The sequence below is a fragment of the Myripristis murdjan genome, chromosome 7 (assembly GCF_902150065.1).
Source record: "Myripristis murdjan chromosome 7, fMyrMur1.1, whole genome shotgun sequence".
NCBI classification, from domain to species: domain Eukaryota; kingdom Metazoa; phylum Chordata; class Actinopteri; order Holocentriformes; family Holocentridae; genus Myripristis; species Myripristis murdjan.
The window spans coordinates 28,668,777-28,684,825 of record NC_043986.1 but is presented as its reverse complement, the minus strand read 5'-3'; the positions used below and the strand labels follow the sequence as shown (position 1 = coordinate 28,684,825).

At 40.4% G+C, this 16,049-nt stretch overlaps 2 protein-coding genes across 2 annotated transcripts; one reads left to right on the top strand and one right to left on the bottom strand.

The window, feature by feature from the left end:
- The first annotated feature begins 696 nt into the window (after positions 1-696).
- kiaa2013 (KIAA2013 ortholog) lies at positions 697-6,597 on the top strand. Its single transcript, XM_030055191.1, has 3 exons — positions 697-2,071; positions 2,677-3,530; positions 4,845-6,597. Exons 1-3 carry the CDS (start codon positions 1,114-1,116, stop codon positions 4,875-4,877), a joined length of 1,845 nt encoding a protein of 614 aa, XP_029911051.1. The 5' UTR covers positions 697-1,113; the 3' UTR covers positions 4,878-6,597.
- Positions 6,598-10,821: 4,224 nt separating this feature from the next.
- Positions 10,822-15,374, bottom strand: tnnc1b (troponin C type 1b (slow)). The gene is made up of 6 exons (XM_030055771.1): positions 15,281-15,374; positions 13,636-13,666; positions 12,973-13,119; positions 12,076-12,190; positions 11,665-11,801; positions 10,822-11,084 (listed from the first exon to the last, which is right to left on the bottom strand). The coding sequence occupies exons 1-6, from the start codon at positions 15,302-15,304 to the stop codon at positions 11,053-11,055; spliced, it is 486 nt and encodes a 161-aa protein (XP_029911631.1). The 5' UTR covers positions 15,305-15,374; the 3' UTR covers positions 10,822-11,052.
- Between the last annotated feature and the right edge of the window lie 675 nt (positions 15,375-16,049).

Here is a 16,049-nt window from a genome sequence, read left to right as displayed (position 1 = left end):
ACAAGTTAGGACAATTCAATGCATCTGATTCAGACTAAGAGACGGGAATTTTATGATTTCATGATCCGTCTTAATTTAAAGTGCATTTATTAATGTTAGATTTGTGTCACGGAACATGTATTGCTAGATATTATAAATATGTCATATTAAACAAAACAAAGAAACAGGATGATTTTTTTTTTACTTAAGACACACTAGAGTTACATTCTCTTGTTTATTTCCTGAAAACTAATCCAATATTATACTTAATACTAAAAATAAAACTTATAATTATATATAATGTATATAATTATATATACACTTATAATACTTATACTAAAAATCTTAATTGAAAATACATTCAGATATACACACATTTCACACAAGTGCTCAACATAATGGTGTACAAAGAAAGAGGAGTGTGAATTTAAAAAAAAAAAAATCCAATAAAAAATATTGAAATAAAAAAAATATGGAAATATTGACTCCATTAATAATAGTATTAGAGAATAAGAATGCAACGCATCAATTATTCCTCTTTAAAGAGTTTAAAGTACAGACTGACAGTTTTATTACTTTTTTCAGGGTTTATAAATGTGATAGTCTTTGTATGTTCTTTAAATTCACATAATAAAGCGATGAAATTGGGGTAAACATTATACATTATACATTAACTGGTAACAACTCGTTACGACATTTCCGGTTGCTGACGTTGCGCACTACTTTACGACAGTAGTGAGAAACCAGAAGTGTCAGCGGCTGCTGAGTTGTTTGGAAACAAGTGCTTTCCCCATAAGCAAAGGAAAACTGAACAGAGCTGAGATGTGGCAAGCGGCAGAGGCAAGCTAATGGTGACCTGCAGCTGTGTGCAACAGAAGATACGACAACAGCCACGATGTGAGGCCCAAAAACACATTTTCCACAGATCTCGGCCACGGCGCTAGCTAACGTTAGCTAACTGAACTTAGCAAGCAAGCTAACCCAGTTTGTCAGCTTTCGTCCAGCACAGTTGGCAAAAGAAAATGACTAGTAACTTGCGTTGTTTTGATAGCGAGCGAGTGTCAAGGTGCCGTACGTGTTAAATTTCCAACCTCAGTACAGTCTTCGGTCACTAAACTGGTGTTTAAAAACAAAATGTGGCTCCAGCAGAGACTAAAGGGGCTGCCAGGCTTGTTGTCAAGTAGTTGGGCAAGAAGACTCCTCATAGGACTGTTGCTTTTCCTCATTTTCTACTGGTACCTGGGGGCAGAGCATAAGCTAAGGTTTTTCAGCGGGTCAGTCATGTCTGGAGGAGTGGCCGGGCAGTGTTTACAGACTGAAATCCACAGGTGGAAGTCTCTGGTAGACAGAGGAGAGGGGATCTGTAGGACGCCTCAGGAGAACGTAGACACACCCTTTGTTTCAGGGAATGGCCATATTCTAGTTGACATTGACTCAAACAAATTGTGGGTAGCGTCATCTTCCCAGCCCGGTGTGGCTCCCGTCCACCAGACTGAGTACTCCCCGATAGTGGGTGTCCACCTTCCAGGGAAGCGGGCCGAGGCTCAGGCTTCCCTCTTGTGGTTCCGCAAAGGGTCTGTGCTCTCGGTCCGCTGTGTGTTACCAGCCACATCGCAGTCAGCCCGGGATTGTGTCACCGTCAGGGAGGAATTCATTGCCCACCGCAGCCGGCCTCATGTCTACCTTCAGCGAATCCACATCAACAACCCGTCTGACAGGACTGCTTTGCTGGAAGCTTCCTCTGAAACCCCCTCGTTCGGGAGTAAGTTCTCCACCGGTGTGGAGAAAGTGGAGGACAGAGAGATTGTGCTCTCCTCTGGCCGAGTGCTTGTGGAGAACAACCGCATCGTGTTGGTGGTGGTGGCCACAAAGAAACTGAACAGTCGGATCCAGGTCTTGGCCAAGTCGGAGTACACGGACAACGTTGTGTCAGTGGTGTGGACCTCGGAGCCCATCGATTCCTCTAAACTGGACGAGACCTTCACGGCTCTGCGAGATGGAGCCAAGAAGGAGCTGGGGGAGCTGCTCAGGGCCAACGTGGACGACCTGGTTATGGATCACCAGCAGGCTTGGATGGATCTCTTCATCTCTGGTGAGTTGTCAAAATGCAGATCGGGTCATTTTAACAAGCATCGCCCTCTTCTTTGCAGTTCAGCAGTGCATGATATTTAAATGAGAGATGATGGTTTTGCACTAACACTGTCCTATAAACAAAACTGCAGTAACAGTAATAACGTCTTGTGTGTTTTACAGGTCAGAAAAAATGGCATACTGTCTGTTTCTTTAACAGCTGTAAATTTGTCAAGAGAGGTGATTCAAATTTAGTTTAGCTGACTTCATTTAGTTTAGTCTGACAACTTATTATTTTTTTTAGAAATGCAATTGCACTTGCAGTTGCAAATCTGGCGGCCTAGGGTAGGTCTGAATCTGAGATTTTAGGATGTGCACAGACACCTCCACCTTCAGTAGAGGATTGTGAAAACACCTCTCTAGTGACAATCTTTGAGCAGATGCAAGTCTGTATAGTCACGGTCAGACATTTTAGGGTACATGAACATAAGAGGAATACATTTTTGAGTGGAAGGGGACCTTAAGTGCATGTAGAGAAAATAAGTCAATGAGTGGTTTATATGCTAAACTCCTGTAAAGGCTGCTGGCAAGCTCTCTTTTTCATCATTACTCTGTCTCTTCTCACAGGTGTGGAGATGAGGAAGATCACAGACTCTCACACCCCTTCCAGCCACACAGTGAACACCACCTTGTACTACGTCCTGTCCTCCACAACAGCCCCCCTGCTGGACCGGAGGCTGAGCAGTGAGGAGCGTGCCCGTCTGGAGTCCAGCCTCAACTACGCCGACCATTGCTTCAGTGGCCATGCCACCATGCACGCAGAGATCCTTTGGCCCGAGCGAGTCAGCAGCACCGCCCAGATCCTCCAGCTGGTCACGCTGTGGACTCTGACTCTTCAGAAGAGAGGCTGCAGGGTGCTGGTGGCAGCCGGAGCTCACGGCGTCATGCAGGGCATGGTTCTCAGTTTTGGAGGCCTTCAGTTCACAGAGAACCATCTGCAGTTCCAGGCCGATCCGGACGTGCTGCACAACAGCTACGCACTGCGAGGAATCCACTACAACCAGGACCTCATCAACTTGGCGGTGCTGCTGGATGTTGATGGCAAGCCGTTCCTTCACGTGTCAGTGAAGCCGCAGGAGAAGCCGGTGCAGCTGTACGCCTGTGAGGCCGGCTGCCTCAATGAGCCGGTGGAGCTGACGTCTGAGGTTAAAGGGCACACCTTCCCAGTGATGGTGACACAACCCATCACACCACTGCTTTACATCTCCACCGACCTTCGCCACCTACAGGACCTTCGCCACACTCTGCACCTCAAGGCCATCTTGGCCCACGAGGAGCACATGGCAAATAGGTACCCAGGCCTGCCCTTTCTCTTCTGGTTCAGCGTGGCCTCACTCATTACCCTGTTCCACCTTTTCCTCTTCAAGCTTATCTACAATGAGTACTGCGGCCCTGGTGCCAAACCCCTCTTCAGGAGCAAGGTATAAACTCACAAACAAAACGCTTTGAACTGGGAACATAAACTGCAAAAATGACTTTCTCTGCTCTGTTTGTTGACTTCCGTGTGTGGTGGCAAAGATTTCCTCTTTCTCCATCAGTCCTCTCTTTGTTGGTTGATTTCTCAGATTTCACTTTTCCCTGTGAATGGATTGTTTTCCTCATTATATGTGGGTCATGTTCTGACGGGGGTTGGTATGATAGTGGTACACACCTTGTCCTTTTCTCTTTCACACAAGATGGCTCAGACATTTTCTTCTGTGTGTGTAGTAAGTTCATAAGAAGAGCTGTTCGAAAGCAAATTCAGTCAGCTATGTAAGTAAGGCACAAGCTTCTCCACAACAGCTGTTTTCTTCTGTGGGACTTTGAAGACTGAAGAATTTGATTTCCGTTGAAAGCGCCAGTTAGATAGTGTCCCTTACTCAAGATCAAAGACCATGGAGTCTTTACTTCCTTTGTCCTCTTAAATTCCATCAGTGGAGCTATGAGGTGTAGGGAGACATTTTAGCAGATCACCCTCACTGCAGTTCATTCAGTTGTTCTGGAATGTACGGCATTTGTTGTTCCTGATGAAATTCAAAACAGAGCCTGTCCTGTAAGTAGGTAGGCTTTGTTGTGGTTTGTCCAACTTCAGTTGACGTCCAGCTTCCTGGTGCCTTCAAATGTCACATACTCGGTGTTGAGAGATTTTTGTCCCGCTGCATTTCTCTTGTTTGCTTACCTGGATGTTAGTGCCATCTTAGATTCTTTATACTGATAATTTAGTGAGATGAAGAATTAAATGGATTGATTTATACCCAAAATACCCCACAGATTAAATGAGCAGCCTAAATTTGACATTACAGTACAGTAATAAGGTGGTACTAACAAATCCAAAATGTACAAACTTGTCTTTTCATCCTTTCTATTGTCTTGTAAATCAGCTACTTGTCTTCAGTTTTCCTTACAAAATGAGGTGTTGGTGAAATGCTGGACATTTTGGGAGAAGTGTCTGTTAAATGTTGGTTGCTTCTGATCAGCATGGACTGTGATAACTTTGCCTGGAATCTTTTTTTTTTTTCCTGCTCTTCCCTTGTTTGTGTTTAAGAGGATGTTTTATATTGAATCTCTCTTTATTAAATTAACAAGAAATCTTTGCCTCTTTGCTATTGAATCTTGCTTGTAACCTCATTTCCAAATATCTCATGCTTACAGTAGCATAGCTGACATTTTCCCATTTCCTTTTGGAAGCCGTTCTGAATGGGTTGAGTTAGTAATAGTATCCCAGCAGCTCTAACCTTCCGCTCTGACTTCACCAGGTCGCCAACAAAATTGAGGAAGGCTCAGGTTGAGGACACCAGGAATCCCATCTCAACATTACAACAGTGTATTTACACATTTGCAGTTTGGTTTATTTAAGCTATGGGGGTTTAAACATTAGTGTGTTGGTGCTGGACCCAGATGACCTACTCACACTGATACTACTGTCATTTTTGACAGGGTGACCCTACTGTTTTAAGGAATGTCATCCAGATACCTTTGCCTTTGCACTATCCCCTGCTAAAGTCAACATGGTTGAAGTATGGTGGTCAATGAATGGGGTCGGCTGATTGTTAATTCAGTCGCTGGTAAAAAAAAAAAAACAAACAAAAAAAAAAACACGAATGAGCTTGCTGAGATTTAATGGATCGGCTTAATGCCAAGATGTTTTTTTTTTTTTATGGATTTTGGAAGTTTTGTTATCACGTCCACAGTTTGAATCAGTCTGGTTGCTGACTCCATAATATCTCTATTAATCTCAGTTAAGACCGACTAGTGAACATAATTAGAGTGTGCACCAGTGATGTTTTGTGACAGAAAGGCAGTCTTCCGTCCTGTTTTCCATAAGGAAGTCATCTGATAGATGAATCATTAACAAAGCAGACATATATTTGTATTTGAGCAGGGGCATCTCACTCAAAATAGGGGAACTGAGCATAATTTCCACTACAGAGGACAGTATAGGCTACTGCACACTTTTTTGCTACACACGTTTTTCATACTAAAAGCCATCTGTGACAGGCCAAAATGCTTTTGGGAAGCTGACTGTCAAGATTCATTTTGCATGTATTTCTGCTGCATATTAACCGCTCTCTCTGTCCACTATTAACAGCAACATACCATTCAAATCTAATGCAAGCGATGTTCATGCATGGCCATCCAGTCTGTGCAATCCTCTCAGACCACACCGATGCAGAAGAAATAGGAATAGTTATTGTTTGATCTCAAGGTGATTGTTGTCATTGGCTCTTCCACTCCTCTCAGCTCTGACTTTTTATTTAAATTCTATACATTTTTACTTGTACAGATCAAGTGGGTTTCTATGCAGCAATCTACGCATTACGCTGCAAATAATGCTTTCTGTCAGTGGAGTTTGCTCATTGTTGATTTACCAGGTTATAGAAGTGTTTCTCTTTTGCGGCTTTTGTTTGAAGTGTGATTTACGTGTGCTGACTGCTTTCCACCTTTTTGTATAGGGTTCAGTTTTTCATGTTACGTTTTAAGGGCTTTATAAAATCAACTTCTTTGGTGTTTGTTAACTACTGAGTGTGCCTTAATTAAGAAGTTAATTTATTCTGATCATTACTACCGTATGATTGGATTGTACTTGAATAGTTCATGATAATATGAACTTGAAGCAAAGATTATATTTGAACATGTCTCGACTTGGGGGAAATAAATCACTGAATTATGTAAAAATGGTTAAGTATGCTGCCTGACAGTTTATTCAGTGCATCTGTGGGTTTAAAGCAGAAAAAAACAATCATCACTGGAGCTGTAATATAAACATCTTTGATATTATTTTGATTCTCTTTATTTCATATGTTTTTGTGGATAGGGACAGTGCAATCATTACCTGAAAACCTGTCCCATAATGAGTTTATAGCTAATGTCATCCTTTACATCTTTAAATCCAGTCTGGTTCATCATCCATTTTCAGTTTCTTGTAATACACACGATAGTGAGAGTGACTGCTGTGGTTGTGGAAAAAAATTAATAAGAACATCATTCTAAAATAAATTGAAGATCCGGTGGTTGTTTTTCTTCCTGTTTATGCAGACAAATCATGCATCCACATCAGATATCAGACAGTTCAAACAGTTTCTCACACACTTCTCACACTGATTAGGGCATTACCCCTTTTGAACATTGCCTGTCCATCGTCCTATAGTATTGAAATATGTCTAATCTTTACATTTACTCATCTGTGTGATCTTAATGGCACATATCCCAAAGCCAATACACACAATATAAAGAAGAGATAATACTTTCTAACACTGATCTCCTGTGGAGCTTTGAGGGCCATTCGCATTTGCTGCCTCCACATTGAGGATCAAACAATACCTCATCAAAAGCAATATAAATATATATTGCTGGTGATATCAGCAAATATATGTGTTCAGCACACACTGTCTGTTGAATAAAAGCCAACAATTTATGCTTACATGGGTCAGCACAGAAAATGAATTTGTAATTGCAGTGCAAAGTCCATGGAAACTTTCCCTCTGGGACAATAAGGTTTAACTAACTAACTTTGGTGAATGTGTAAATGACAGTGGAAATTCCAGTTACTGAATACCAGAGCTGGCATATTTTGTATAAATTGGGTGACATAATCCAGACCTATTGCCGACTGAGTGCTTTCCTTTGTTGCTGTGAAATAAAAATGCTACTTATGGCCATCCTTATGGCACAGCTGAGCAGATAAACAAACAAGAATACATGAATAATGAAGGACTGTGCATAATGGAGCACCCACCTGAAGGACTCCATGAGGGACACCCAAAACTGGTATTTTGAATTGCATTAGTCCCCTTACTTCCCAAATTTAAAGTGTTCTCTTTAAATCATTTTGTTCCTCTAGAATGCCTTGTAGAATTTGCAGTTGTGTGTGTGTGTGTGTGTGTGTGTCTTCAGGCTACGAGTCTGGGGGTAATGAGAAGTAATTGTCTTGATCCTTAATGAGAGTGAAATCTTACATTTATGACACCTGTTTGTGATATTGGAATTTTGCGGCCACACTTTGTAAAATGAAGCTAATAGACATAACTATCTAATAAAGTATTGTTTTCTCGAATCAGTCATTTGTATTGGTTGTGTGCAACCATTCCAAAGTTTGCCAAGAAACTGATGAAACTTGTTAGCTCTGTTTCCAACCATTTTTTGGGGGGAGGACAATGTCAAGATGTATTTGACTTAACCATTTTCAGAATGGACATATAAAGCTTTTTGAGGCTGAAAACAAGTGGTCTGTGTTGAGGGCCAACAAAGTTTCTGATAATTAAAGCCAGTGGTGCAGCTGTGCCATGAGATTATAAAAGGATATCAATGTTTAATATGGCCCTGGGTTGAAAAATACCAAAACCTCTTACTGTTTGAATGATGCAACATGTTAATTAAAACAAGGGGGCTCACCTCAGCACCTGACTGGTTACATGTTGCTACCTTGTTTGGGTCAAACCATAGGGTCTCTTCCATAATAAAACAAGATATGGTCTCAAGAGAGAGTTTCATACAAAATGTGAATCTTAATGTTTTCCCTAATAATAATTAAAAAAAAAAAAAAAAAAAAAAAAAAACATTTGAGAAGCAGACTGAATTCCTTTCCAGCCCTTGACCTACCCTACCGCCATTACTCAGCTGTTGAATATTCAGTTCTCACTGTCCATTGAAGGCACTCAGAGGCCTGATGCGTTTAATTGATTTCTAATTAAGGTAAACAGCGACACCTTGTGCCGGGACGCCGTTACTGCAGACACTAACGGCTCTACACTGCAGACAGACGGGCCTGCTGGAGGTGGGTGGTTTGTAGCCTACTAACCGTCGAATAAATTCATTTTACATCAGTATTTTGTAACATATATTGAATATTTTCTAATGTTAAAGCCGGATAATGTAGTGTTGAGGCTGACATTGTTGTAAAATAAACTTAACAGACCCTTACAACGCCATGTTGCAGTGTTGTTGACTCCGCATTCATGAGCCTCATGATTTTTAAAATAATTCTACAAAAACTTAACTCAATAACCTATGGCAGAGTCATTGCCCCCATGTGTAGAAGCTGTTATTCAGACATGCTATACACTACACACAATGCACTAACCCTCTTCGGAGCTCCTAACTTTCCATGTACTGGTCACTTTCTTCCAGCTGCTAATTAACTGAATAAAGGGTAACGTCTTATTCTCATTGCAGAGTTAGCATAATATTTAGTTTACATTAGATATAGTACAAAGAGGCCACCTGTCTATTTGACTGAGCATAGTGCATGGTTAATTCCCTGAAAGTTAGCATTAAAAACAGAAACCTTCACTAAAATTTCATTTATTTTAAATTTCATAGGAAAACAGGATGTAAAATGTCATTCATAAAAATGCATGACATTTTACAATGTCAGGCATCAAAGAAAATGCATGTTACAATGTCATGCATCACAGAAAATGCATGTTACAAGCAAAAAAGTGTTAAAACTGTGGCTTAAAAGTGGTAAGCAAAAAGTCCATATCTAAGGCTCTCTCACTGGAGCTGTGTGATGTAGGCCAACTGTGGCAGTAGTGTGCTTACTACATTATCTCATTTATTTATAGGTGTTGTGTCAATAGCATGTTAGCAATGCAGTCTGTTTGGCAGTGAGTAATAGCATTAAGACAAGTACTAGATGTACTTGACTAGGTACGTAATCAAGTACCTACAGCAAACAGACGCAAAACCTGCCATATAAGGGTAACCCAGCCTTCGTAAAATGAGTGATTGTGAAGTTCATTTTATTGCATGAGACTTTATCTTGTCAAAGTTGATTTTTCCTTAATTTCTAGATTTACCTTTAACATAAACATTGCAGTCTTAAAAATAAAGATTACCAATATGTTTTAGGCTGGAGGGTAGCACATTTATTCAGCAGTCATTGTGACTTGTGTCAAACTAAATGTTGTGTTATATTGTGAATGTAAACACGTCTGTTGATATGGCAAACTCGTGGAAACATGAGCCCTGGTATTACTGAATTGTGAGCATGATTTCAGTCTTCCTTGTCTAGTAGCTATACGGGAAGATTGAGACATGCATGCTGTCTTTATTTTCCTCCTCAGATTAAAAGCGGCGTCATGCAGAGGTGGACAGAGCATTTGGAGCAGTAGTTTTTCCTAGTGGGTCAGTCGATCTGCGGCCTGGCGGTGAATCCAACAACACTGACATGCAAAGAAATAGTCATGGATTCCCTGAGCCAGGTGAGTGGTTGTTTCACACTGGGCGAAGTTTACAACAGCAGACATTACAGGGATGAAATTAGACAAAAAGGTGCCACTTTACAATAAGACTCGCCTCATAAAAGGTTTATGAATGATTTATAATTAGGTTGTAAACAATTTACAAAAATACAAATACACAATTATATACAAGCTACAACATAGTTTTCATACATTGATGCAGGCTCACTATTTGGCAGCAGGAGTAGTAGCAGTAGATGTAGAAGCAGCAGTAATAGCAAAGTAGTAGCACTTAGTGGTAGCAGAGGAAGTTGTCACCTTTATAATCACTCTACTAGCAGAAGCAGCATTGTTAGTTCTGGTAGCAGTTGTAGCATTAGTAGTAGTATTACCTTTATTAGTAGTAGTAGCAGCAGTTGCAGTAGTGCTGTAAATAGTGATGTGTCTGCCTGTCTGTCCTTACGTCTGTCTGAATGGCTTTGCTTTCTGATCCTTCTCTCAACCACTGGCTCCAGTGTTGCCAAGCTGAACATGCCACCTTTGATTTCTTTAGACAAAGACAATCACTCACAGTGAAGTATTTTTTAATTCCCACAGTTATTAAAAAAAAAATTACAAAAGTAATATATATATACCCTATGAGAATCTGATAATTTTAATGTATAGTAAATGTATGTAATGTAAAAACCGTGGGAGTGGCATTCACAAAAAAGTGAAATTCGGACTGAAATTCTGGCACTCAAACAAAGATTAATATAAAAATCACAAGAAAAAAAAAACACAAGAAAAACTGCAAGGCAGAGTTTGTTTTAAAGGTCTAACATGATCATGCCATGACAATAAAGGGATTTTAATTGTTATGAGAGGGTGCCTTAGAGTTTTCCTTGTGATTTTAAGTCTACATGTATCTCTATCCAAAGATATCACGCATTACAGAAGACATAACGTATATAATACTGAAATTCTCTCTTTATTGAAAATATACTGTGTTTTCTTAAAATGTTTAACACTTCCATTTAGTCATCGTTATCAGAGATACAGAAATTTGCAGTCCATTATTCTCTCTTCAGACCTCTCAGTGTCTCGTGGAGGCATCTTGAGAATTTAAGTGATGGGACAGGGGTGTCATAAAATAGCTGAGGACAGATGTGTTTGTGTGTTGAGTTGAAACCATGGACGAACTGGGGGGGGGTGTTACTGGAAATGACATCAGATGGTGTTCCAGCTACAAGGAAACATTAAGATGCTGCTGTTTGAGGCCTTCAGGTACCTGGTGAATCCTTTATTCAACACCCTTCATGAACTCCAGGAACTCTGTCAGAAAGAATAAGCAAAGTAAAAGAAAAATTTGTTAGGGAAATGGATGGAGCCTGTGGGATGGAAGAAGGTGGGTTTTCACCAGCTCTGTGAGTATTGGATTGGTGCTTAATTTGCTCAAGACATATGAATACAGTGCTGCTCTGTGATTGCTACCCTGTATGTATCAGGCTTTTGTGATTAGGAGTGCTGATCTACATCACTCCACAGAGTTCTGTGACCATCGTTCAGCAGCTCTACTGCATTACTTTTGTTTTTCATTGTCCATTGTATGCCAGCCTAAGAAATGTTTTATTTGAAAAAGTACAAACCAGGAATCCTGATTTGTTTTGGTTGTCTGAATTTAATATGCTAAGATGGCTGTTTGAAGAAGAGGTATTTGCTTTGGGTAAATTCTTGGAGAAAGCGTGGCAGCTGCGGTGGAGACAACAATACCCACATGTATGAATTGATACATGTATTTATTTACTTTTGTTGGGAGTGTCTTGTAAGCCCATGGGGGCTGGGCATTATTGTATGCAGGACACTTAAATAAAAATTATCTATTGATCTGTCTACTACCGGGCCACTCCCTTACCGTCATAGTCAATTTTGCCGTCATTGTTTTTGTCTCCGTCCTTCATCAGCTCTTCAATGTCGTCTTCGGTGATTGCCTCTCCGGTGGACTCAAGCATGGTCTTAAGCTCTTCTAAGTCAATGTAGCCGTCCCCGTTCCTCAACACAACATGAAAGAATCAATTATACCTTCACACGTCTGTAACGTCTGCGTTTTCACACTAAATTGACAGTCGGAGTCATGCATTGCTGAGCCAGATCATTCTTATCTGATGTGGTCCATTCTAGTTAAGTGATTATGATCAAAGTTTCTAAGACAGCTCAGTCTAGCTTGAGTTGTGTGAAAACGGCAGCCTGTCAGTGTGTCATGATCAGTGCTGTAAGTTCTGAGGTGACTGTGTAGAATGATGAGGAAGTCCAGTAACAAAAGTACTTGTCAAACATGCGGAAGAGTTCGGCCAACTCCTCTTCTGATTTTCCTTTGCTCTCCTCCTTCATGCAGCGGACCATCATAACTAAGAACTCATCGAAGTCGACTGTTCCGCTGCCTGCAAACAGATATCATTGAATTGTAGAAGAACTGTGAACTATTTGGTTCATATTTGACATCATCTAAAGCTGCATTAAACAGTATCTCTATGTAAAAAAAAAAAAAAAAAAAAAGTACTGCAGCAGAAAGGAGACTTCTATTTCCACTTATTGAGATATCTTATATTGACCTTCTTTGCCCAAAATGAATTCTGGGGTTGTCATGGTTACTGGTGATAAATTTCTCCACACAAGAAGTGACAAATTGAAACTGAAGAGTGAGATCCAAAGTGTCTCCCGAGTAGCACTCCATTTAGAGAAACCTGGACTCTCCAGTGTTATGTCTTCTACCTGTGATTTTTCATCCCTTTGATATCTTTTGGTGTAAAGCATGACAGACGGGGCTCTGTCAGTTTACTGACATAACCTTAGAAGATTTTTGGATATTTAAGTTCCAATTTTCTAGTTACCTCTCACTGCCATTTGGTGCCGCCAGTGGGCAAAACTGTCCAGTATAGCTTTGATTCCAAAAGTTTCATACAGGTTATCTCTGATAAGCTGTATGAAACAGGTTATGGATGGATGTAGAAGTACTACCACTCCACCTGGCTCAAATAGTTGTGTAAGGTGCTGGAAGATCAGAAAATTCAATTAGAAATAGGGATATCCGCACACTTAGTCGGTGCAAATTTCACTGACAAGTGTGCAGATATCCTTATTTCTACTACATCCACAGTGATGGAAACAAATATTGGAGGTCATCTGAGCATGCAGTACAGTGATGTGGCAGCTGCTGACATACCGTCCTCATCCACCTCATCAATCATCTCCTGTAACTCTTCAGGGGTGGGGTTCTGCCCCAACATCCTCATCACCTTCCCCAACTCCTTGGTGCTGATGCAGCCATCTTCTGCATCCTGGATGAAGATGTCAAATGCAGCCTTGAACTCTGAGAGGGGCACAATCATTAGATTGCATTATATTAAACTGATTGCTAACATGATGGTAAACCATATTGCGGAAGGTTACTTAAGTTACCAACTATCTGGTACACATTCAGTTAAAAATAGTAGCATTATTATTGGTATACTATGGTTCCCCGGTTGCCCCAAAAGACAGTGTAGGCATTAGAGTCTTTGTTATTTTAACAGTGTAACAAAGTAAAATGTGCATATTTTCTTCAAATTTCAATATATCAGGTAGTTGTGTAGTAGATATATTTTACATGTTAGTTTTATTTCAATTCAAATTTTTAAAGTTGGCCTTACAATTGGTACAATTGGTGTTAATAGTAATTGTAGTAGCAGTGGATGTAATAAGTGATAGTGGTAATAGTACAAGTTGTAGTACTACTAATAGTAGTTGTAGCAACAGTCGTAATAGTACTAGTTGCAGTCTAGTAATAGCATGGTAGGAGTGCCACAAGAGAACATCACCAGAGAACACATTGGTTTCTCATCCTCACCATTTTTCTGCTCCTCTGTTAAGTTCTCAACCTGAAAGAAAGGAAGAAGTTAAAAACAGATGCATTATTGTGTTTTTTTCAGTGGCCCATTTATTTTACAACCTTATATTTGCATTGATACTTAATTCCACTTAATTGCAAGTGTATGGATGGGCTAAACCACCTTTTTCACGGTATCAAACTTCAGGATTGTTTTCTGACAGTGTGTCGGTCAGTCAGTCCCTGTCCTTGAACTCTTCACTCAGAAGTTGTGCCGTCCAGCACCTCAATCACTTCTAGCCTTTGCAGCCTGCGCTGCGGTATGACTAAAATGTCATGCAGCTTTCTTCACCTACTATTCTTGTCATGTAGCAGACTGGATTGGAAGGGTGGTGCTGAGGGGGTGGTAGGGGGGTGGGGAGTGGGGGCTAGTCTGACACTATTGCTGCTGTTGGCCATTTGTTTGAGCTGTCAGCTGTCCCTCCTCTTCTTCCTCTTTAACTGTCCAACTGGCCTTTGTTCTATTGTTGTCAGGCACAGAGATGCCAGAAGTCTGAACTAAACCCAGCTGATGTCATTCTCAGAAACCCCCACTGATACCATTTGCACTGTCTTGAATCCCACAGGAATTATCTCACTATCATGTAAGTCGAAGAAACGTAGAGAACTTGGCATTGCAAGTTCTTTATGTTGACCTTCAGTCAGTGATCATCAAAGAGTAAACCACCACCAATAGAAATTAAAATCTACTAATCTACTTAAGACTTATGACAGCTAAAAAACTCTCCTCTAGTTTAAAAATTTAGATTGGTTTTACCTTCACCACATTCCTTTTAATCCCTCCATTTCTCTATGCTATACTTAAATAATTACATGCGATTGAAAATATTTCAGTCACGTCTAACCATATGCTATTATATATTGCGTATAAGACTTATTATAAACATTATGAGTGTCAATTACATCCCAAAGCAAAACATTTTTCCACACTATATTTTTACTTCAACAGCAAAGCTATAGACCCAGCAGGGAACCACAGGACTCTATAATCTCCATAAAGTATTGGTGTTCAGTGACACACGAACTTAGTGCATGACCATGTTTAGTGGAAAAACCTTAACAAGCTATACTTATGGAGATGATTTGTCATTTTAAAATAAGAGTTGCCTTCTTCCTTAAGCATTTATTTAAAATAGTTTGATCTTGATATGTTCTATGACTGTCTACCTCAGCTGTGGAAAGAATAAATGGTTTTCTCTGGTTGTCAGTGAACTTGTGCTGACCTCTGGCTTGCGCCCAGCAAACGTATGGCCTGTACATATGACACGAGCTGCAGAGACGGCATTATAGGAGCAGTGTTAAAGTTAACACATCTGTTGTGATGGCTTGTTATTTTCTCATGTTCCAGACTTTATCAGGTACCTGTGTGCCAACAGAGGTCATTTGACATTGTAGAACATGGTTACAAGCTGCTGTCTTGTAGAATTACAGGTCACATGGAAGGGGGGTCAGCTCAGTCCACACGTACAACTACTTTTTTCCCCATAACCACTGATAAGTACATGCAAGTGTAAGTTATCATCCTAAAGCCAGTTATCCTCTGGTAGAGTAATAAAAGAAGATGCCAAACTTTGGACTTCTCAAACAAGGACTTATGTGTACTCACCGCTGCTTTATATACATCATCCATGGCTGCCGGTCCGTCTCTGTCTGTCACACAGAAACACACACACTATTACCGCTGCACTCTGACACAGGACAAAGACTTGAAGCAATACCTGCCTCTGTCTTTATTGCGGGAGGAGTGTAGCACTAAAAAAAATGACACACCCCGCATAATCCCACTATGATGAAGGGGTGGGGGGAGAGAGAGAGAAAGAGAGAGAGAGAGAGAGGTATCTATAAATAGAGGAAGAACACAGATCGTCCAACAATAGCAGAGTATCGAAGGCAGCACCTAAATTGGCGACATTGTCTCTTTGCTCCAGCCTCTGGAGTGAATAGGAAACCCAGCAGGAGTCAGGTTGAAACCAGTCACTCTTTCCAGCTGGACAGCAACTTTCAGAAACTACCTGATGCCTCTTTGATAATGTCATTGTACTGTTTTAAATTAATAATTTAAATGGAATATGTTTTTTGTCAGTTTTCAGGGTTTTTATGTTTTGTTTTTGATTTTTTTTTTTTTGCAGAAACAGCCCATTATCCTTAATCACAGTGTTATCAGTTGTAGTTGTGTCTTAATTTCTAAATTGTAACATCGAGGTGTCAACATTGCAAACTGAGCAACGTGTGCTCTAGTGGAAAGCCTGTCAACAATTCAGATGGCATCACAGGGAATGCTTGTCAGGTCAACCATATCCATTTCACCATAAACACATAAGCTCTCCTTATTGGGCCATTTTGAAGGGCAGCCACCATTATGAGATTGCAGCTGA